This window comes from Accipiter gentilis, chromosome 17 (assembly GCF_929443795.1).
Source record: "Accipiter gentilis chromosome 17, bAccGen1.1, whole genome shotgun sequence".
Taxonomy (NCBI): domain Eukaryota; kingdom Metazoa; phylum Chordata; class Aves; order Accipitriformes; family Accipitridae; genus Astur; species Astur gentilis.
In genome coordinates this window covers 30,676,619-30,699,800 of record NC_064896.1, presented here as the reverse complement: position 1 = coordinate 30,699,800, position 23,182 = coordinate 30,676,619, and the positions used below count along the sequence as shown (strand labels likewise).

General features: G+C 58.7%; 1 protein-coding gene across 2 annotated transcripts; it reads right to left on the bottom strand.

Moving 5' to 3' along the window:
- Positions 1-43: 43 nt before the first annotated feature.
- On the bottom strand, positions 44-23,036 carry ZDHHC5 (zinc finger DHHC-type palmitoyltransferase 5). Of its 2 annotated transcripts, XM_049820190.1 has the most exons (13): positions 22,930-23,036; positions 14,864-15,825; positions 14,427-14,749; positions 6,363-6,484; positions 5,751-5,908; positions 5,465-5,637; positions 5,250-5,352; positions 4,633-4,724; positions 4,397-4,529; positions 3,851-3,974; positions 2,730-2,842; positions 1,682-2,562; positions 44-1,214 (listed from the first exon to the last, which is right to left on the bottom strand). In XM_049820190.1, exons 3-13 carry the CDS (start codon positions 14,528-14,530, stop codon positions 1,049-1,051), a joined length of 2,169 nt encoding a protein of 722 aa, XP_049676147.1. In that variant the 5' UTR covers positions 14,531-14,749; positions 14,864-15,825; positions 22,930-23,036; the 3' UTR covers positions 44-1,048. The 2 variants fall into 2 exon arrangements, with proteins under 2 accessions (XP_049676147.1, XP_049676146.1); XM_049820189.1 differs by having other exon boundaries at positions 14,427-15,825.
- Between the last annotated feature and the right edge of the window lie 146 nt (positions 23,037-23,182).

Here is a 23,182-nt window from a genome sequence, read left to right as displayed (position 1 = left end):
AAAAAAAAGCAACAAAAACAACAAACCCCGCCGCCCCCCCCCCCCCCCCCCCCCCCAACCAACACAAACCCTGGGGAAACAAAAAGAGCAAAAACTGCCGGTGGGGAAAGGCTGGAGCCCGTGAGTGTTTCTCTGCACCAGCCAGTGCCCGCATGTGCCAGCTTGCGGTTGGGTTTGGGGAGGTGTGTGGGGAGGGGGGCTACCCCTTGGCCCTTCCTCCTCCCTGGGTGGTAGCAGCCCCAGGAAGGAAGGCTGGAGGCTTCACAAGTGTGGAACCAGGGAGCAGAGCATCCTTGGCTGAAAGCACCTTGGCCTTCGACGGGGCTTAGTGGGGGGACAGGGTACCCCAGTGGGGCACCCGCCATCCCATGGCCCTGCTGGCCCCGCTTCGGGTGGGAGGGCAACACCAGGCACCTGCCGCAGCTCGTTCCACGAACGCAGGAGGTGGCCCCAGCCCCACATCCCTCCTTTGGGGGCCAGGACGAGGTGGGGGCCCAGACCCTGGGCAGGGAACGGGTAGTTTCTTCCTCTCTCTGGGTAAGATATATAATTTCTGCCTTTTTTTTTTTAATATTTATATTTATATATATAGATATTTATATATACACACACCTGGTAACTCAGAAAGAGAAAAAAAATAGAATCCGTAACAATAATAATAAAAAAAAGTATTCTGGTTTAAAAACAATCCATTCCTACCACGCTAGGCGAGCGATTGATTGCACAAGGCCCACAAGTGGCTGGCCCAGCCGAGATGGTGCCGGGGCAGGAGGCTGCAGGATGCGGCCCCCGAAACCCCCCGTGCCGGGCTGGGGCGGCTGCCGGCAGCAGTCCTCGGCAGGCAGAGGAAGAGCAGCCCCGCTCGGGTGTGTGTCAGCCCCCCAAGTCCCAGGGAGGGGTGGAGAAAGAGAAAAGCAGTGGGGGCTGCTGGCCCGTCTCCCCCGGGTCCGGCTCTCCCTGGAGTCTGCAGTGTCCGGCCACAGAATGCCCCTCTGGGGCCAGTGGCTGCCAGCCGGGGAGGTGGTGAGGGGGCAAGCGGCTCTGCCCCTCATACTGAGATCTCATAGGTGGTCCCCCCCACGCCAGAGACCTTCTTGACTCCTCCACGGGTGGGGCTGCTGAGGGGCACCTGCCCCGGGCCCGGGGGGGCTGAGCCCAGGCTCTTGGGCTGCCCATTGGACTTGCTGTAGGCTGTTCTCATCTGCACCTCGTCCCTGGGGAGGGAAGGAAGGAGGGACACAGGGCGTGAGGAGGGAGAGGGAGCAGGGCACCAGGGGAAGGCATGGGGTGGGGGGGAAGGACAGCGCTGTGGGGCTGCTGTCACCCCCAGAAGGGGTCCCGCATCCAGCACAGCCACAGCCCTGCCCCTCCCCGGGGACCTCCAGCACCCACACACCACTCCAGCTCCCCGAGAGGCCCAAGGGGTGTCCCGGGGAGGCATGGGGGGTGGGGCGGGCACCAGCTCTGTTCTGGGAGAAGGAGGAGGATTTCTCTCTCGCCCTTCTCCAGGCTAGGTGCAGCATTGCTCCCCAGCAAGGGGCATTTCGCTGCCCCCAGGTCCTGGTGCAGAGGACGGAGTGCTGGAGGGGGCAGCAAGCAGGGAGGGGAGTTTCAATGGGCTGCTGGCTCCCTCCAGGGCGAGGGCCCCCCTCTGCACGAGGTGGCCGGTGCTGGTACTTACTTTGGTGCCAGTAAGGGTTGCAAGGCCACCTCCTCCATCTCGGGGACGCTGGCCTGAGACGCTGGTTTTTGGCTGCTGTAAGACACGGATTTGCCCAGGTGGGGGGCGGCAGGCTGGTCGGGTGAGCCCAGGGAGCGCACCCGGAGCGCCTGGGGGGGCTCAGGCTTGCCGAAGCGTGGCGGGGCCGGGCGGGTGAGCGGGTTCTTGCCCAGGGGCGAGCGCTTCGAATCGTCCGAGGAAGAGCTGGTGCGGGGGGCGTTGCTGGAGCCCGGCGTTGACTGGATGCCCGAGTCCGCCAGCCCCACGTCCTCCTCCCTGCCCGGGGCCGGCGGCTGCTGCAGCAGCTTCTCCCGCTCCTGAATGGAGGCCACGATGTGGCGGGAGAGATTGTCATAGCGCACGGGCGAGGGCTCGCGGGGCGGCGCATGCTTGGGGGAGACGGCGCCAGCAAAGCGGCCATGCAGGTCGGTCTCTCTCTGCTGGGCGATGCGGGCCGAGAGGAAGGGTGAGGTGTAACCCACTGGTGGGTCAGGCTCTGGGCCCGCCTGCACCGACTCGAAGTCAGGGCTGTCGGAGGGCGTGAGCAGACTGTCATACGACAGGCTGCCATTGCGCGTCTGGTTCACCAGGCTCTTGTAGGAGGTGGAGGTGGTGCCTTCCGAGCGGATGGACTGGAGGTGGCCCATCTCAAAGCCTGTGCCCTGGGCCGACTTGAGGCTGGAGGAGCGGGAGCCGCTGGAGAGAGGGTCAAAGTGAAAGCTCTTGCCGAAGGTGGGCGAGCGGAAGCTCTCGGGCTCCAGGCTTGGCTCTGAGCGGTAGCTAGGCTTGCGGCTGCTCTCACAGATGGAGTTGGGCTCCTTCAGGCTGTTCACTCGGCTCAGCTGAGGGGCAGAGACACATCAGTCACCCATAGAAAAATGGGGAACCTGCAAAGCTCCCAACACCCACCCCAAACTCTTCCCCCCAGCCAGGAACGTGGTGGCATCCCCTCAAGGCTGGGTTCCCCCCTTGCCCGGCCTCAGGAAAGCAGCAGTGGGCATGGCCTTACCTTGGCGCTGGTGGAGTGGGGCAAGGCCGCTGAGCTGCTGCTGCTGCTGTAGCCGGGCCGGTACTTGTACATGGTGGGAGTCGGGGGGCTGTCCTTGCCTAGCAAGCTGCTGTCTGCAGGCAGGGGAAGAGAGAAAGACGCTCAGACATGTGGTGGCTCCCCAGGGCTGCGGGGGAGAAGGAACGCCATGCAGAGCCCTGCCCTCCCTTCCCAAGAACCGGCTCTGAGCCTGGGGCAGACAGACTGGGGAGGTGGAGGTGGAGAGAAGGATGGGCTCAAGGAGAGGCGCACCAGGGGCGGATGAAACGGAGCAGGATGGAAATCGTGTCCCCGTGGCAATGTGTTTGGGGCTGGCACTTCCATGCCCCTGCAGTGGCCCCAGCTAGGAGACTTCTTTAGCAGCCCCAGGGTCAGCAGGGTGCATGCTGCATGGAGGGGTCAGTGGGTACCCGGGCACTCCATGGACCTGCTGGCTGGTCCGCCCACTGACACACACGCCACAGCCCTTCTCCAGGCAGCGGGGCCGGGCAGTGCTGTGCCCCAGCTGGGGGCACCGGGAGAGCTGCAGAGGCCTCCAGCCTGCTGCGGGAAGCAGCTGCTTCCAAGCTCTGCCCTTCACATCCCACCTCTCTTGCCAAGCCCACGCAGGCAGCTCCGAGCACTGCTTCGCCGGCTCTCAGGGAAACGGGGAAAGCGAGTCACGCAGGCTGCCTCAAACGTGCTCTCTGCTGCCAAACCAGGCCTGCCACTCCTTCGCCTCCTTCATCCCAGCGATGCTCCTGCGCCTGCCTGCAGCACAGCAGCCTGCAAGCCTGCCCGTCGCAGGCCACCGCGGCTCACAGGGGCTCTGGGCAAGCACCATGCTGTCTCGGCTTGGCCTCCTGCTCCTCTCCAACGGAGCAGAGCTGGCTGTAAGCATCCCGTAGGCTTCTCCAAGTGCAAGGGGCCACATACACCAGCCCGGAAACGTGGGCATGTCCTGCCCCACAATGTGGTGGTGCTGATGTGCTTCGGGTCTGCCCTGCAGCCTGTTCCGCCTACGGCCCTGGCTCCTGGTCTGCCTGGCACAGCCCTGGGCTCCCCTCCCAGCGGCTGCCTGGGACCCTGCGTGCCTTCCTTACCCTCGTTGGTGGCCAGGGTTAAGTGTGTCCTCAGGCCCGTGTAGCGGCTGAGGTCTGGCTTAGGTGGGGGTGGTGGTTCCGCGTCAGCAGACTGGCTCTCTGTCACCTCCAGGCTTCCTTTGGACTGCAGAGACAAAGCGCAGAGGGAGGATCAGAGGGGTGCCAAAGCCTCAGCCCTCCCCTCGGCAGGCAGGGAATGGGCAGTGGCATTAATGGGGCTCTCGCTGCCTCCTGGGCCATCCAACATACTGAGCGCTTGAAGGCGGTGCGTGCTGGGAAGTGCTGAGGAGGGAGGACCTCCAAAGGATGCTGAGAGGGGGAAGGACATGATGGGGAAGGGCAATGGAGGGTGCAAAGCCTCATGTGGTCACTGCCGCATGGGAGGGACATGGTTTCTGTCCCGTGGGGACACAGAACAAGACGACACGGAGGGCGATGGGGAACGTGACAAGGCTCACTCGGTTCTTTACTCACGGATGCAGGCTTGCACCCCTGGGCTCCATGGAGGGCCCCAACGCAGGGAGCGCTAATCCCCACCTTCCTCACCTTCGTCCTCTTCAGCTCTGTCTGGATACCGTTGTCCATGATCTTGACAGTGATCTGACCGTCTGACACCTCGGGCCGCAAGAAGGGGGGTCTCACCAGCACCGTCTGCTCAGCCTTTGGGCGCCCGAGGTACCTAGGGAAAGGAGCGGGAGGAAGGTCAAGGCCTGGCGCTTGGGATGGGGCAGTTTGCCCAGGTATTGCAGGGCTGAGGGGGCACCATACTGTGCCAGGCTCACCTGGGGGCCGGGGAGCTGCAGAGGACCCGGCTGACGTTTTTACAGCAACCGTTGGTGAAGGGGTTGACGCCACCGCGGAACTTGCCTGTCACCTGTGGGATGAGGAGCATCATAGCAGTGTACTGGGGTGGGCAGGGACCTCATGGGGTCTCTGGTCCAGCCAGCTGGGTCAGGTTGCTCTGGGTTTGTCTAGCTCACTCATGACAATCTCCAAGGTCGGAGATACTTGGAGATACTCCCCCTTTTCCAGGTCCCTGTCTCAGCATCCAACTACCCTCGACAGGGAAAAGTCTTTCCCTAGCATCTAACTGGAAGTTACCTTATTTCAATTTGTGCCTGTCGCCTCTTGCCCTTCTGAGAAGAGCCTGCCCAGCTCCATCCTCTCTACAGCCACCCCTAACAGCAGCAGTAGAGAACCCCCATTTCCAGGTTGCACAGATGAGGTGTGCTTAGCCTCCCCTCACAGACATCTTGTGTTCTAGGCCCTGACAAGCTCAGTGGCCTTCCCTGGCCTCGATCCAGCCTGTCCATGTCTGTCTGGTCCCAAGGAGCCCCAAAACATATCCATATGTGGCCTGGCAGGGGCCAGCAGCCCCACATCAGCCCTGCATGCATACCTGTTCGTTGGTAGTACGGCCCCTTGCCACAAGCACCACATGGAACCCCGTAAGGCCAGCGACGGGAATGAAGAATAAGCCGGCCACACACATCACCACCATGCTATCAGCAGCCAGCTAAGGAAGAGCCACAGCCCTGCTCCACAGCACACTGTCCCCAGCCCCACCAACACCCTCCCTCCTCAGCCCCACTCCTGCAGCCTCACAGAGGATACGTGACCGCCATGCGGACGCCGGAGAGCTCCTCCACCTGGTAGAGGACATACAGAAGGCCGAAGCCAAACACTCCCATGATGTGCGTAGTGAGCGACAGCAAGAAGAGGAAGAAGTAACGGTAATTGCGCCGCCCAATGCAGTTGTTGACCCAGGGGCAGTGATGGTCAAACTCCTGTTGGTAGGGAGAAGACAGTGAGGGAATTGGCTGCCAGGCCTTCCTGCCTGCACTGTGTATTAAACTCTTATGTGGAAATCAAGAGGCATCAAGACCCAGCAGTTCCTCACCTCCACACAGTTGTCACAGACACTGCAGTGGGAGCAGCGTGGCGGCCGGTAGAAGCGGCAGGTCGCACACCATTTCATGCGCACCTGAATGCCCTTGATCTCCACTGTCTTGTAAAGCGGAGCTCGGAAGTCGTCCTCCTTGTCCTCGTCCTCCTCAGCTGATGGGGAAACCCCAGCACAGCCATGTGTCAGGGCGTGGGGGAAGGCGACACCAGGGCCCAGCCAGCCTCCTGCCCTCCTGAGCTGGAAATGCCTAACATCGCCCTCCTCTGTGACCAGGCCCATCTCACCCTGGGCAAGGACCCCCAAATACAGGTAGAGGATGGGGGGCACTCCCAGGCCCTGCCCCAAAACCACAACACCCGCCTGAGCCCCAGGTACCTGATACAGGGTGCCAGGATTTACACTGCTTCCACCACCTGGTCCTACAGGCTGGGTGTTGAACCCAGAGCTACCGTCCCTGTGGTGTGCGTCACCACCTGATCCCACCCAGGCAGGGCAAGGAGGGCTTTCCTCAAGCCTTCTGGGATCAGGTAATTCTCTTTACATCAGAGGAAGGGCAGAAGGAGATAGCTCTATCCGAGACACTTCCCCAAGCAGAGCCAGACTCACCTCGCGGGAATATGCCTGGGTCCATGAAGGTGGCCATACTGAAGTTGGCCAGCACGAAGAGGAAGACAACAGCATTGTAGACAGGAATGACTGGGGAGACGTACAGACTGAGCCCTGGGCACCTGCAGGCACAAAAGCAGTGAGACACCCAGGCCCTGTCCCACAGGTCACTCCTGTGGTGCTTCCCACTGCCCCTTGCATTGCCCCCCGCAACCCACACAGCCCCAGGCAGGCATCACTGAGCTCCGACAGTGCCCTCAGAGCAAGCGAGGGCTGCGTGGGCGCTAACCACCCCTCCCGAGCCCCACAGCTGTCCCTGTAAGCCATTCCTGCCACGCTCGGTGGTAGCCTGACTGGGAAGTCTACGTTCCCTGCTCTTGGGCTGTATTTCCAGGCTCCTGCCCAGGCAGGCAGCTGGGGATGTTCCCTGCCATCAACTCTTCCTTTTGCTCCCACCCAGGGCCCTCGACACCTAACCTGGAGCTGCACCCAGGTCAGCTTGACCAAGGGTGTGTTCGGGCACCCTCCACAGACCAGCCTAACCCCCAGCCCTGGGGGAGCACCTGCGGGGGGCTGGTGTGGGAATCACTCCAGTAAATCATCAGAGAGCAAAAAACACCCCTCTTGTGCCCACAGCCCCACAGGCGCTGCCAGTGCAGGACCCTGCTGCCACTGGGAGCAACCGCAGGCAGTGGTGAGAATGGGGTGAGCCAGGCCGATGGCACAAGGGATGCCTGGGAGGGATCGTCGTCTTCCATGCGTTATACCAGTGAGCATAGTGGGCAGAGGGGACCCTGCAAGGGGATGCAAAATGAGCAGCAGCTCCAGTGCCTCCAGAGCTGCTCTTGCTCTTCACATCCTGGAGTTGGAGCCCAGCCTGGAGACAACTCTGGCGGCACATGGGGACCCCATCACTGTGCCAGCCTGCCCCAACCAGCACCCAGCTCCTCTGTGGGCCTGGCTGAGGGGCCCTGTGGCAGCACAGCAAGGGAATCACCACCGTTGCCCTCTGCCCCGGGTGGGCTGGGCTCAGGACAGCGGGCTTCCCCCTCAGAGGCGCCAGCATAATACCCTAATCTGCTTTGCTGCTGGGAGTTTAATCCCGCAGATCTAGGACAGCATCTGTCCCTCTCTTCCCCCCACAGCGATAAGTGCAGATGGATTTAGGCAGCAGGAGCAGAGAGGGGCAGAGCGCAGGGCTCGACGGACAGAGTGACATATGGTGCCCGCGCTGTAATCCCCCGCAGCCCCCGAGCAGGTAGAGGTGAAGGGGCAGGCACTGGTCCATCCCATCCTCCGCCACCACCCGCTGTGACTCGGATGGGCGACGGGTCCCACTGCCAGCGAGGCAGCCCCTGTCCTTGTCACAGCAGCCCTGGGAGCCCCAGTGAGGCTCCAGCTGGGAATGAGTCCTTGGTCCAGGGCTCTGCCTCCAGTTCAGCCCAGTCCAAGGCACCCTCCCACACAGGGCAGTGTGTGAGGGGACAGGGGATGGTGCCAGGCAGAGGACTGCCTCCAGGCAAGTGGCGGCCAGGAGATAAGACGGGTCCGGGCTGGAGGAGCGGGCACGCCTGCCTTGGCACCCACCTGGCAGCAGAGGAGGGAGAGGCGGGCAGGGCGTACCCAGGCACAGCTCCATGCCCTGGCCCTTCCCGGCACCCAGAGAGGGTGGGAAGCGGCAGCGGGACCTGCCCTCCGCTGGCCAAGAGCAAGGCAGTCCCCATCCAGGCACAGCGATTAGGGCAAGAAGAGAGCAGGAGGGCAAACCCCCTTGACTTTACAAGACATCTGGCTAGCAGGAGCACACCGGGAGCCAAGCCTTGCTCTGCCAGCCAGCACACTCTTCCTCCTCCTCTCCTGAAGTGGGGTCTGGCGCCTTCACCCTCAGCAGCACCTCCAGACCCCGGCCCTGCACACCAGACCAGAGCTGCACCTGCAAGCTTCTCCAAAACTTCTTCCACACCCCTGCCCCATTCCTCCACACTGCTCAGGAGCCCCCAAGCACCTCGCTGGGGTGGGAGCCTCACCCTCCTGGGCACCTTGGGCGATGCCACCCCACCTCCACGTATCTGGGACAGCATCTCCCAGCATTTCACCAAGAGCTCTCCTCCAGGGTGGGGAGCAGCTCCTTTACAACCCACATGGCACTGGCCATGCCGGCTCTGCCTCCCGAGAGCGCCAGCCCTGCTGTCTCCTTTGGAAGCCGGCCAGGCAGATTCTCTGCAGAGCGGGCGGCACCAACGCAGCTGGGATGGACAGGCTGGCGAGGAGGAGCCCTCTCCAATCTGTGTCCCAAAACCCTCGGAGAGCGACTCCGGAGAGGTACAGGATGTACACGACATCGCAAGGCCAAGACCTGAGCAAGGGAAGAACACGCTAGCCACGTCGAGCCCAGATAGCCCAGTATGACTGGCATCGCCAGGAGCTGCCACGGGACTGGAAGCCACGCCAGGAGCAAGGAGCTCACACCTAGCTCAGCTTCCCCTTCCCCTCTGACGGGCAGGCTATGCCCAGGGAGAGGGCTCATCCCACCCACCCCCAGCACTGAGCTGCTGCCAGGGCTGCCCCCAGCCACCCACCAAACAGCACCGGCAAGAAATGCTCAAGTGGTTTAAGTGGTTTGCAGAAAATGAAGGCAAGAAAGCCTCCCAGTCTCGCAGAGGGGAAACTGGTATTTGCCGCGGGGCAGGCTGGCAAGGCAGGGAGCCAGCACAGAGCTGACAGCCCCCAGGTACTCACCCAGCAGTTGAAGGAGAGCTGGGCAAGGGGCAAACAGCCCATTCCCCACTGCTTCCAGGGGCAGGAGCCTTACTGGCGGTGCAGTTTCAAGGAGATGAGTGGCTTCATTAGCCCCCAACTCTCTTTATCACCACTGCTGTCCTGGTCTTTGAGGTACCCGACAGGGCTGCTCTCTGCCCTCATAAGGCAGCAGCTCCTTTGGAGGGGTGTTTCTCTCCTCTCCTGCCCTGGGCACCAGACACAGTGCCAAGGGGAAGGTGGCCACTTGCGATGTCACTTCGCCTCAAGGGCGGGCAGAGCCAAGCACCCCAAATCACTGAGCTGAGCCCCCCAACCCCAGAGGAGCCTCCCCAGCTCTGCTCTCTAATGAGCTGCAGAGCTAAGAGCAGCAGAGGAGAGACTGCTGGAGGAAGAGGGGCAGGGGGGCTCAGATGATCCTTAAAGGTAGGAAAAGCCCTTCCAGAAACCCTGAGCAAGGAGCTCATCTCTCTAGGAAGGGAAATCCCAGCCCAAATCTTTGCTTGAAAGGGATGGAGGGGAGCCAGGGAGACCCACTGCATGCCAGCCATCCCTGCACAAGGGAAATGCCAACAGCAAGGCTGAGCCAAACATGCAGCCCAGATCCTTGAAAGACAGACCCTGGCAAGACAGAGGAAGGACTGAGCTGCCTCAGCAAGGGCTGGCACAGAGGAAAAGCTCTGGGGCAGGCAGAGATGGACCCCACCACACCATGGGAGGGAAGCAGGAATCCTCACAATACACAGACCATACATCACTTGAGCCAAACTACCCACTGGCATCCATGCTCGTGGCCCCAACACAGGGGAGTCACCTCCCCGAGATCAACCCCACCCCATGGGAGGGAACACGGTCCTCTGCAGTGCAGGGAGCAAGGGTGGCTGCCGATCCCCAAGGGGAAACCTTGTTATCAGAAGCACTGACACGTTCCTGCCTTTTGCTCTCCCAGACGGAGAACACGGGGCTGCAGACCTTGCCTTGACACCAGGAGCAGCCGGAGGGTGTGGGCTCCAGCTCCGCAGAGGAGGAGGAGGGAGGCTGCTCGCCACCATGGCCACGTGGGTCCCAAGGAACTTGTCAAGTTCCCTCTCTAGATTGGGATGCGAAGCACACCCATCGCTAGAAGAGCTGTCAAGACTTGTCTCTGGCAGCACATAAGAGAAATCGGGGAACCTCAGGCAAACTGAGTCACATCTGGATCCGAGACGGGCTTTTTGCCACTAGTCATACCAGGAGAAGCCTGTCACTCCCCAGCCTGGCTTCTTCTCCCCTCCGCAGGCTCAGAGCCACCCTGCGGCCCCTTGTCCCCTGCCCTCTCCTGGAAGAAAGCCATCCCCGAGGACACCTTCCCCACCCTGCCTGTATCCCTGGACTCTGACCCACCACTGAGTGAGGAGGGGCCGGCGCTGTGCCAGGGCTAGGCTCACCTCGCCAACCTGCCGCAGGAGGGCTGGACTTGCGGCCTCTCTCTCCAGCTCTCTCAATGACCTTGCTGCAAACACAACCCCTGCTCGCCGCGACCGTCACACAAGTTTGGGTCCAACTAGGAGTGTGCATGCCACCCTGTACCAGAGGCACCGCCGGCTCCAGGGACTGCCGCATCCTACCCCGGCATCCCCATCCTCACGCCTCTCCTTCCTCTCTCCTCCACTAATGCTGGAAGAGGCGAGAGCTCCTTTCCCAAACAGGCACAGTTCCCTCGCAGACTTCCCAGCTGCAAGGATGGGAGGAAAAGTTGGGGTCAGAGGTTTTGCGGACAGATTCACCTAATTGCAAGAAACACTTCATACTTTGCAGGCTTTTATACAGCCCCAAAAGCCACACTGAGCCATGGCCATGAGCAAGAGTGGAGGCAAATGGAAGGAAGAGGCCAACTGATGGCATGCTATCCAGAGAGCCCCTGCTAAGGGCAGCTCGGAGGTGCTCCCTGCCTCCGAAGGGGAAGGAGAGGCTGAGCACCAACTGCATGAGGAGCAGGGACCTGTATAGGCCAGGGAGGAGATGCAGAAATGGACAAACTGACCCAAAGGGGGAATTTTGGTCCTAAAGCAGCACCTCTTTGAGAACCCAGCAAGTCAGAGACACCCACTCCTTCCAGAGGGAGGACGGGAACATCCCCTCTTCCTGCTGCCCACTCCCTCCAGCACAATCAGCCTCAGCTCATTTCAACTACCACATGTTCTGCAGCATCTCCTCATGAAATTAATCAATTAAATAGAGTTCTTGGCCTAGAGATACAAATCCTGAGCCAGTGTAGATGGACCAAAAGGTGGCCGGTGGATACATTAGAAATAACACAATCAGAGCCTTTCAAGAGAGCTGTGCCGAGCCCTGGCTGTTCTCTGCCTGGGAGGAGGCCCCACGGGAGGTGTCCCGGAGCCCCCCCACCTCACAACTTCCATTGCACCTCCCAAAGTACCAGCTTCAGGTCCGATGCTGACAGTGTAACCCTCCTGAGCAGGTCTGTGGCAAGCACGCCAGAGATGGCAAGTGCTGCAGAGGAGGACCCTGCTGCCATGTCAGGCGGTGGCCGGCATCGAGTGTGGCCAGGCAGCAGGCTTGCAGCCCTGTTGCCTGTCTTTTGCCAGGTGGGGAAGGGGGGCAAAGTGATCCACAGGAAGCAATCCTACAGCAATAATCACGCAGGAGGCAAACCTCACTGTGGGTCTGTATGTCCCTTCCACCCCATCCCAGCAGCCAGATGGAAACTGCCCCAAGAGAACTGTAACGCCAGGGAGTAACACCATTCCCTCCCCACCAAATAACCCGTGTGAAAGTGCGCTGTGCTTTGCCGCTCTGCTTGAGATTTAATTTGATGTTTTAAAGTAGGTTAAATAACATCCACTGACCTACAATTAAAGCGACCCTGCCCAGGTGCTCCTGAACAAACCTGCTCCACGGCACCTGCGCCTGCTCCCAGCAATGCCTCACACCATGCCGCTCGCTGATAAGCGGCTGCTACCAGCTGCTGCAATAGCTCACAGCCAGGTACTGTGGGCTTGGCCACAGCAGCAGGGACTGGGTTTGGGGGGTAGGGCTGCCCTGCTATTCCCCCCCAAAGTGCAGCGTGCAGTGCCCTGTGACAAAGCAGAGGCACGCCTGTCCCCCCAAATCACGGTGTGTCATGCCCAGCTGCTCAGAGGACATCACCCACTACCTCCTCTTCTCCTTCATCCCCCTGAAGCAGTAGCACAGGGTCAGCAACATGCTGCAAGTGTTTGACAGCCTGAAGCAGCAAAACTTCGAGCCTCAGAGCTGTCAGCAAGGCCGGCCTGATAAACGTTGTGTCTCGGTGGGGGGACTGCTGCTCACTGCTGAGCGACACCACCAGCTGCCTCGCATCGCTGGAAGGAGTGAATCAAACTGGCTCTGTCCTTTAGTCTTCAAATTACTCTTTTATTGCCCGGTTGTTGCCAGGCGTTAAAGCCGCGGTGACCTTCCAGCCACCGATGGCTCCATCCCAGGGAGCGGCAGCAGCCCTCACGTCTGGCCCTTCTGCTTCCAACGAGGAGCTGCCTCCCGCAGCTTTGGCTAATCCCCGCGACCCCACTGGCCCAGCGCCAGCAGTAAAACCCCTCAGCGGGGAAAGCTCTCACCAGGGCACAATGAAAGGTGCCCTGCAAGAGCAAGCCACCCCAGGGAGTGGGAGAGGCTCCCTGGGAACAGGGGGTGCACCTCCCTCTCTGCCCAGGCAGGACCCTGCCAGGGGCAGCTGGCAGCAAAAAGGAACAGTCAATTATGCAGGGAGGAAAAAGGGAACTGGGCTCATCTCCTGCCTCCCTGGAGAGAGGTGGAAGGACAGAACACACCGCTGAGGCTGCGGGCCGCCCACCTTCAGACCAGCGTGTGCTCTGCCCCTCTGCTGTGCTGGGGCAGGAGAAGGAGTAACCGGTTTGCAGGAGGAGGAGTAACTGGTGGGCAGGAGGAGGAAAGGGAGGATGCTCAAGAGGCAAAGCAGAGCTGAGGGCAGCTGGCTGGCTGGAGGGAGCCGCTCAACAGGCACCCTGCTTGAGGGGATGCAGGCAGCAGTCACCCACTGCCTTCCTCTCCCCTGCCTGGGACAGTGGCTGCCTGCACCCTCCAGGCCAGCAGCTGGCACATCTCCGGATTGCCAGAACAAGCCCAAACCCTTTGCACGGAGACACCATCAAAGCCTCCAAGGTATGAGCACAAAGAAACACCTGTCTTATCTACAGATCTCTCTGCCGTCCCCCCAAAACACATCCCCTCTCAGACGCCAATCCCAGGAACACACTGCAGGATTTGGCAGCCAGTCCCAGTTGCCGTGCTCCAGCATTCCTGCCCAGCACATGCTGCCTCGATGCAGGCAGCTCCCTGCCAGGGGCTCAGCACCGGCACAGCAGCTGGGCAGCTGCCTCAGCACCCCGAGGTCCTGCCTCCCCACCTGCCACTGACCCATAATTGGCTCAGCTCGGCCCTGAGCAAGTGTTAATAAGCTGTTTGTCACCCAGGAGGGGAAAATGTTAACGTGAGCAGCAGCCCTACCCCTCTCCCAGCCCAGGGAGATCCCTCTGGTACAGTCTGGCACTCTCCAGCAACTGGTACCATTTTACACCCTGGCTTTTCCCCACCGGCTCTAAGGCCGACACAGGAGTCTGCCTCAGGCCCCAGTGACCTGCTGGCAGGCCACCTCCTTCAGGTCCTCTCCAGAGATACCAAACCCTCGTTTCCTCAGGGCAAGGTTGACATCAACAGCAGCGAGAGATCCATGCAGGGGTCAGAGTACTTCTCCTTGAACTTTCCTTTGTGGCTCACAAATCAGTTACAAAACTCTAAAAATAACACGGAGCCTGCCCCAGTCCATGAAACCACTTCACGTAGCTCCGAAGGAGAAAATTAGCTCTGCCATTTTCCACCTACAGGTCACAAACTAATTCCCAGCCTGGCTGACCTGCGAGAGAGTTGCCAGCGAGACAAGCGAGTTGTGCAAAGACCCGAAGACAAGAGAGGAGTGGCTGCCAGGAACTGGAGCCGAGCAGTGGCAAGGTGCCTCGCTAGCATCCGCCGTGCCCCGCTTCCTCTCGCTCACCTCAGAGGAAAACTGAGTGAAATGGGTCTGGCTGAGGCTGAACTGCTCCGATGGACTGCAGTGCTGCTCCATTGTCCATCCTTTAGCACCCGGAGCACTATATCTCCCCTTTAGTCCAGCAAGAAGTCACAGCTCCTCTCCCAGATAACCCCCATGCAGTCTCTGCCCCCCCAACCTCATGGCACCGCACAGAGGGGGCTGGGTCCCCAGGTCTCCCTTCGCCCTCCCCACTCTTTGGTTGAGTAGCTGGGACTCACGTGAAGGCAAAGAAGAGGGTGGTGGCTCCCACTAGGAAGATGGCAGCAGCTGAGACCGGGACGTATTTGCTGGGTTTGAATCTCTTTCCAGATGCTGCTGGCATGTTGGAGCTGTGGTGGGGGATCCGCCCCGCAGCATAGCCCAGGCCCAGCGGGAGTCAGAGCAAGACGAGAAGGGGAGGGGAGAGGGACGGGGGCAAACCGCTACCCAGTCTCTGCGCTTGCTCCCAGGGCAAGCTCTGACCGGAGTGGACAGTCCGGAGAAGTCCACGGCGGTCTCTGGAGTGCGAGGCCCAGGAGAGGAGTCCCCGCTATGCTCTGCCCTGCAAGAGTTTGTGGGCACAGGGAAAGAGGTTTACAAACATTAAAAATTCAGAACCGAGAACTGGATTTGGATTTGAAACAGCCACTAGGGCGGGAATGCCGAGAGCCCTTACAAGCTTCCCTCTGTCAGGCAACAGCGTGCAGAAAGGAGGTCCCCACACGGCTGACACTGGCAACCAGGATCCAAGGGAAAGGGAAGCCTTCCAGGTTCAGGCAAGGGGATGAGCACGATGCGCGAGGTGAGGAGCTGAGCGCACCTTCCCACTCAGCGAGCACCCTGGGAAAGAGCAAGATATTGGTAAACTTCTCACAAAAAAGCCACTCCGGGAGTCTCGAGGAAGCCACTTCTCCTTTTTAGCCTGCCCTCTGATACGCTGCAGCCCCCTTCAGTTGCTGCATGGGAGGAGGGGGTTGTCTCGCAAGCAATCTGCCCAGCTTCCTCACACCGCTGCTGTGCCACTGCCCCTGCTGCTGCGTCCTCCCTCTCGCTGGAGGGGGTCACAGAAACACTCTCCCTGATTTCACCAGGATCCGGGACTGGCTGGCTGGTGGTGGCCGTTTAATTTTATCTATTTCTCTCTTGACTGTTAAAGCCGAAGAACAGCTGGCGCAAGGTTGAGCTGTAAATCCTTTCTTTGCAAGGGGGGTGGGAGGGAAAGGTTCAGCCGATTGTGTGTTTTTGTCCTCTTCCTACTTGTTCCTTTCTCCTGAGCCCCCAGGCCTTTCCACAGTCTTAGTATGCACTCGGTGGTTGGGAATTGACAGGAATTTCATTAAATCTTTTCTGTGGCAACCATTTCCAAGTAGCACAGGGCAGGGTAATGGAGAGATCTGGAGGGGAGCTTTCAGGGAGCGCTTTTACAACCCCAGAAGACAACTGATGGCGAAAACGGTGCTGAATAGGTCTGTCTCAGCCATGGCCCAAGCTGTGCGGGGGAAGATCTCAGTTTGTTCCAAACTGTTCCATTTTTTTCCTCCCCTTCCTTCACTAAAATTCTTCTTCATTAATCCTTTCGTCTTCTAAAAAAACTACGTAAAATCATTAAAACTTGGCACCTGGTACGCCACACCACACCTAGAAAAAAAAATTAAAAAAATTAACAAGGCAAAAGAAGAGACACAGTCATGTAAAAACACTCACTTGAAGTAACACTGAGCTTCCCAGGACAGGGAGCAGGCATTTAGTGGAAGATGGAAACAGTGCCTGATAGATTTAAAATCCTGTTGGCAAGTCCCAATCGGCAAGTAAGATGCCGATCTCCAAGCCCAGCTCTGACACAGATTGACGCTGTAGTCTCAGGTCTATCACCTAACATCAGTGTCCCTTTCCACATCTGCAAAACTGGAGTAATGACCACCCCGTGCAGTCTGTGATTAGCCAAGAGAGCCTGGCCACAGCCTCCTATCTCCCTTCCCACCCCAAGGCCCTGTGGCATTTGCTGCAGAGAAAGCCGAGTCACCTAACCCATCTAAAAACACCTGAGAAATCCAAGCAGAGCCCTGAATAAGATGAGGGACCCTACAACTTCTTGCCCAACGCCCTTCTGCAGTTATAGCTCGAGTCCGAATGCTAGAGAATGCCTGCTCCCCTGAGGTGAGGGGCCTGATCAGAGGCTTGGAGACTTAATATGAGGGTGGAGACCGCAGGAGGAAAAGACAACCGGGAATCTTGTCCCCTTCCCCCGGAGGGTAGGAGATGGGAGAGGCCTGTCGAAAACACTAGTGCCTCGACTGGAGGAGGTACTCATAGCTCTGGACGAAGGAGAGCTGGGTTCTCACTAGGTAGCCCTGATTGTTTTAGGGTGCCCTTGGGAACATGCCACCCTTGGCTGATCATGAGGATGCAGGAGGGCATGCCACAGAAAATACGGAAAACCAAACCTTTCTGGAAATGGAAGCAGGAGGCACCAACCTGTCCCAAACTCCAAACACCCAAGAGCCCATCGCAGCTCAGGGATGAGCTGACACTGATTATATTGCACCGATTATCACTGTCACAGCAACCGCTCCTCGATTTGTCACCCATTCTCCACTTTGCTGCCTCCTTGTTTTGTCGCGGGGCCTCCCTTGCACTGCAGGTCCAAGTACAGAGCCCTAATGACTTGTTTGCTTTCTCTTTCCAGTTTTCTCCTCTTCTGCCTCTCAAAGTTTTTTTTCTTCAGGGTGGACAGGAAAATATCTAGTGCTGACTAAACACTTGTGAAGGTTGAGAGAACTGCAGCACAAAATTAAAGGCACATTTAATGACAAGAATGTATTACAATTAAATCGGTTCAGTCACAAAACAAGGCGTCAGTCACTTTGGCTGACTAATGAAGAAACCGCTCCCACTGCAGAGCAGCTCTTCCTTTGCAGAAACGAAGCTCAACCTTCTAAAACCAAGTTTTTTTGCCCTTGCGACCAAGAGGAAATGCTGGACTGATGCTTGTGAGCTGGCTGGGGAAAGCTCTGGTTTCACCTGGTAGCAGCTCTTGACTGCGGCGAGTTTTAAGAGTAACAACAGAGAAAACAGTTGTTTTCCCCAGCAGGCGCAGAGCTCCCTGGAGAGCAGCAACTCCCCAGCCTCGCTCTACCACCCCACCAAATACGATACCGAGCTTTGAGCACAAGCCCCAACACATAGGATTTGGGGAAAAGCCTGACACCCCACAAAGATGAGCCCTGCTGTGCCATCACCCAAGGAGGGAAGTGCTTGTCATTTGAGCTAGCTGCTGCAATACAGGCGGACAGCAGTTCTAGGGATAGGTTATTCGGAAGTTTAAAGATGACATCACTGCTAATTACTTTAGCAGAAGCAATCTGCTAACAGGCTCCTCTGCTGTAACAGAACACTCCAGCCCTTTGAAAGGCTCCGCCATGAAAACAAAGCCACACCTCAAACTCAAACAGATACTGCCAAATGAAGGAGTTTTTTTCCTGTGATGTTCCTCCTCCAGGGATCATCTTCACCCCTGTCCTCGCACAGCACAACCAGTGTCCTCCTCGATCAGGGCGAGGTCCTTCCCTCAAAGGTTGGAGTCCAAGCAACCGCCCTGAGCAGGTCCTGCTCGGTTCCACCTCAGCTGTTCCACTTGAAGACGGGAGCACGAATTTAAGTGCTCCAACCCTTCATGTTGGGTGGTGTGGCACACTGTGCCTTTGCAAAGGTCTGCATGCCATCTCAGCGCAGTACGGAAATGAACACCAGGCAGCCCAGGAGCGAGCTCCTCATCAAATAAAGAACGTACGAGTCGAGATAATTGCTCATGGGACAGTCTACCTGAACAAGCACTACGTGTGGGGGAGAAATCCCAAGTGCTGTCATTAGTGACACCCAAGCGAGATGCAATGCAAATAAAATCCCCAGCTCCTTGCCGCCTTTGCCCAAGAATAACTCCACAACTCATCAAACCTGTGAAAGGCTGCTGAGCCCATCCTGCCTGAATCCCAGAGCCACCACGCAGCTCAGAGACTCCCTCCTCAAGCCCCACCGGAGCCCGTCGGCTGCAGCCCTGCTGCAGAGGCCACCCTCATGGAAAGGCCCAGGCAGACCAGTGCTGTGGAAGCACAGCCTGCTGCCCGCCGAGCGCCTGAGCTGAGAGAGGGAAGCCAAGGCCAGGATGCCCGCATGCCCTGACCACAAGGGAACCAGTCCCATTCTCCCGCGGTTGGGAACATCCAGGTTGCTGAAGCCATCGAGGGTGCAGCATGGCACGGTGTGCCAGGATCTCTGCTGTGCAAACTTCAAAGTATCTTTTTCTCTTTTCTTTGGGCTAAACTACGTGGATTACCTCACCCTGACTATCCATGTTGTTTACCCTGGCGTCCAGGAGAAACAAGCAAAATACACCCAGACTTCCTATAGATTATGGTGATTCAGGCCACGTTCACACCGATTCTCCCAAATATCACACCGATTCTTCCCTAGCCTTCCCCTTCTGCAGCCCTGCAACCTGTCTACCTCCAGTCTATCAACCCCTCCTTTCCCTCTACTTCTTTCCAAACCCTTCGTCTCTCTGGCCACTTTGTCCCCATCCACAAAGGCCGCTCACAGACTTCCCTGCTCGAAGGAGTCCCCAGCTCGTCTCACTTACCTGAGGCACATACAGGCTCCACTCCTGCCTCCAACTCCTTTCCCTCTGCCACTTCCAGCCCAGCAACTCCTCCTTTCCAGCTTCTCTGGACCTGCCCTCAACTCAGCCCTACTCCTTCCTCCCCCAGTCAAACTCTACTGAGCATGTGTGTCACCAGCAACTCCCCTTTCCCTCTCCCTTGGGAATTCCACCTGTTTTTCCAATCCTAGCACCCCCTTTTCAGAGTATTTTCCCAGCTCTGCTCTCCTCAGCCACCTCCAGAGCACACTTTCCCAGTCTTAAGTGTTTCCCTCCACTCACACAAGAGGCTGCTTCTATGTTCCCTCATCTCCATTTCTGGGGACTTCCTTTAATTTTCAACTCCTCCTCTCATGACATTTGCAAGTGTGACTGCTGCCACCTTCCATTTCTTTCAGCCTAAGTCTCCTTTTCTTTGGTTAAGGCCCTGTAAAGTCTCACTCTAATTTCCTCTTCTTCCAGCACTTGCTTCTTGAAGCCCTGTCCTCCTCCTTTCCTTCCTACCATGCTTTCCACCCGGCCTTACACGGTCTACTACAAGCCCTCTTCTCACTGCCTTCTCTAGCAATCTACCCGGACACATCCTGAAGAGCTGGGTGCTTTGTGGCTCAATCTTTCTGAAGCATCAGGCAGGACATGAAAACACGCTTCACCGGGCTCTCCCCACCTTTGCTGGGTTGGGGAAAACACGTGTAACCAAGCTCACAGCCCTCCCTTCCTTATTTCAATCACTGTTGATAACCACTGCAACTCCTCAACCCCTGGAAGGAGGAAACACACACATCAACATTACAAGCTTCCCTTAAACACGCTGCCTTTCACCACCGCCCAGGGACAGGAGCGTAATGGCACAGGGAGGAGAGAGTTCACTCTCAGTTAGTGGTTCCTAAACGTGCGTCACTTCACTGTGATCCACAGCTACCTACCTACCTACCCCAAACCAGCCGAGTTTCCATGGTGCAGGTCAAACAGACAAACACAATTCCTTCCATGCCAGGCAACTCCCAGACAGGGCAGATCCAGGATCGCACAAGACAGGATGTGCTTTACCTGTTCCCACTTTGTTTTGATTAACTACACCCTGGAGTTACAGGGAGAGGCCTGTTCCAAAGCTTGCTGCTGTCCTCAGCCTCAGCACCCCTGACCTCCCACCGCTGAGCCCAAGCAAGAAGGCCAGCCAGAGATCAAGAACCCCCCTTTTCTCCCTCCACAGGCGCTTTCTGCCAATTTTGACATTGCACATCATCTACCGCTGAGATTTAAGACTCTAAATCAGCAGAGAGAGCAAAAGTGTTCTTCAACCTGCCAGCCAGCAACACAACTGAACTGGACCAAGCGTCTCACACTGCAGACCACTAACATGAGAACACCACTTCTCTCTGCCACCCTCACCATCCCCCAGCATGGAGAGGTACCGATGAGATCAGAAACAAGCTCCAGCCAGCAACCCTCTGCTGCTGGGGGTCCTGGACAGAACCCGGACAGCAAGAAGTCAAAGGAGGATTTTTTCAGCCCAGACAACAGGACTGGACTTTGACTGCTGAAATGCAGACTACAAACTAAAAGGCAAAGCCATCAGCGTCAGACGGCTGGATGTCATGGGGAAAGGTAAAAGCCAAGACTCCTGCTGCAACATGAAGCCATAGGGCCTCCCCATAGGAGACGATTTTCTTATTACTCGCACCACAGTAACACAGAATTCAGGCCTTACTGCACTCAGCACTCTACGTAACGAGGAGTCCCTGCCTCAGGGAGATGATTTGGTGACACTTTCCTGCTTTTAATTCAAAAGGAGGATGCACAGCAATGTGTATCAGACACTTCTGCTCTGCAGAGAAGTTTGTAAACCTGGCCAGAGCTAGGCTTCCATGGCCCTCCTCCTGGCTTCAGGTGAAATGGCCCACATCCCACATAACTGCACTTCTCTCCACAGTTAGATGTACAGGTTTTTCAAGGAGAATAAGCTACAGAGAATGAACAAATATTATATTGCAGATAACAGCGAGAAGGCTGGCATCCACGCAGTGCTTATCTCCTGGCCTGGCTCACACCACTCCTGTCCTCCTTCCTCTGCCCATCTCACTGGTTTACATGGGATTAGCCCCATTTTATAGACAAAGCAGGGAAGAACAACATCTCATCCATCAGAGCCGTGTCTCACTCTATGGACCCCAGTGAGGGAGGAACAAGTCCACCCTCTTGCCATTGCGTTATGAGATGCAACAGTCGGTGATGGAAACAACGGACACGGCGACAGACGTAAATGTCCCCAAATGAGCCTCTAAAACAGGAGTTAAAAGGTCTTCCATTGGACCCCGTCAGCTCCACCTAATTACCACCTTCTCCAGCTCCAGTAGGGGCTCATACCTCAGAAACCAACAGGAATAAAGTGCTCTGCTAAAGAACAACCGCTGCCGCAACTGGAGGTAGCGAAGGTGATAATTAGATTAAGCCCACTAAGACGCTCTAAGATCAACTCTCCTCGTTTTGATCCAGACAAGGCTCTAGTTGTATTTTATACCCACCCCCCCAAAATCAGTACAGAAAAGCCTGCCTCGCTAAACACCCAAATTCAGATCTGTACCGGAGAAAAAGCCAGCAGATTGTGGGGAAATTGCTTCCCAGGGAGGCCGCAAAAGGAATGCAAGAGCAGCCGATCAACTCCTGAATCAGGGAGATGAAAGGGGGGGGGGGGGAGGGCGGCAGAACGCCAGGGTTTTCATCTCATCTTGGGGAGATGTGACCAAATACAGAGGTGCAATAATTTGGGATTATTTAAAATTCGGGACTACTGAGGAGAGGTCAGCTGAACAGCTGCCAATGCAACCCATGACACTGCCAAAACTGGGGAACACAACACGGAAACACGCATTGAGGAGGAATTATGCTTCGGAGGCGTGGGACAGGACTCTGTGGCCGGAAAGCAGGGGTTTAACTTCTGGTCCTCGAGCAGGCCATGAGAGTCAAAGCGTGTGCATTCAGACAGCAGGCTTTCAAAAAACAAAATGATTAAGATTTTCTCAGCAGCAGTGGGGAGAGTCCCAGGTACAGGAGAACAAATGTGTGCACATGAAAGTTCCCTGCTGCAGGCCACCGCTGTTCCACCTGCCCAGGCAGGAGGGAGCCGCACGCTGCCAGCTGGGGCATGGGAGGCAGAGCACTACAAAGCAAAAGCAACGCATGCCGAGGCCGAAGGGGCACGGCTGCACCCTCCGCCTGTCTCGGGGAGCGTGCCTGATGCAGACCACCGTGGAGATGAGCCCCGTTTAGGCATGCTCGTGCCCCACACCTGTGCGGGAGCGGCCATAATCCTCGGGACCCTTCTCCCCTCCCAGCCCCGCACCATAACTCCCGCCGCCCGGACGCTCGCCCCCAGCTCCCCCCGGCCTAGGGCAACCCCCACCCTCCCAGGACAGGCTTCCCCGAAGGGACGGGCACAGGGACGCGGGGCTTCAGGAGAGGAGCAGGGACCGGGGCAGGCGGGGCCCAGCAGGACGCGCCAGCTGGCGGCAGAGAAAGCGGCGCTCCTGTCCAGGCGGTAACCGGGGCCGTCAGGCAGGGGCGGCCGTGCGGAACGGCGCTGCGGGGAGTGGGGGGGCGGGCACCCTCACCGGGGACGCCCGAGGGGCGGCCGGAGGGATAGGCCAGCGGGGGTGCTCGGCGGCTGAGCCCTCCCTCCGCGGGGCGGGCCGGGAAGGGGCCGGTCCCCGCGACCGCAGCCCCGCCGGGGCGCCGGAGGCGGGCGGGGTAGGGGGGGGGGCCCGAGCAGGAGGCTGGCCGCCGGGGTCCCCGGGCGAGCACGGCGCGGGGTAAACCGGGGCACGGCCCGAGCCGCGCACGGGGGCGGCGGCACACGGGAGGGAGCCGCGGGGGCTGGCTAGGCCGGCGGCAAGCAGGCGGCCGGGTGCCCCGGGAGGGGCGCGGGAGACCGGCCGGCGGAGGGGGGGTGGGAGGTGGCCGGGCCTGCGTGGCGGAGCCGGTGCCTGCGGGAGGAGGAGGAGGAGGGGGGGCGGGGAGGGGAAGGGGGGGGCGGCGGGCCGGTTGAAGGGCGGGAGGACCGGGGAGGGCTCGCGGCCCACGTGACTCACCGGCAGCGGGCGGGAGGCCGCGAGCGCGCGACCAACGCTCCCGGGCACCAACCGTCGCCGCGCTCGGCGGCTCGGCACGACGTCACGGCCGCGCCTGCGCACCGCCCGCCGGCCGCGCGCGCCCCCGCCGCCGCTCCTCATTGGCCGCCGCACGGGGAACCGCCCGGAAAGGCCGACGCGCATGCACCTCAGGAGGGAGGCGGGGAGGCCGGGGGCGCGCATGCGTCACTGAGGGGCGTGTGCACAGGCGGCT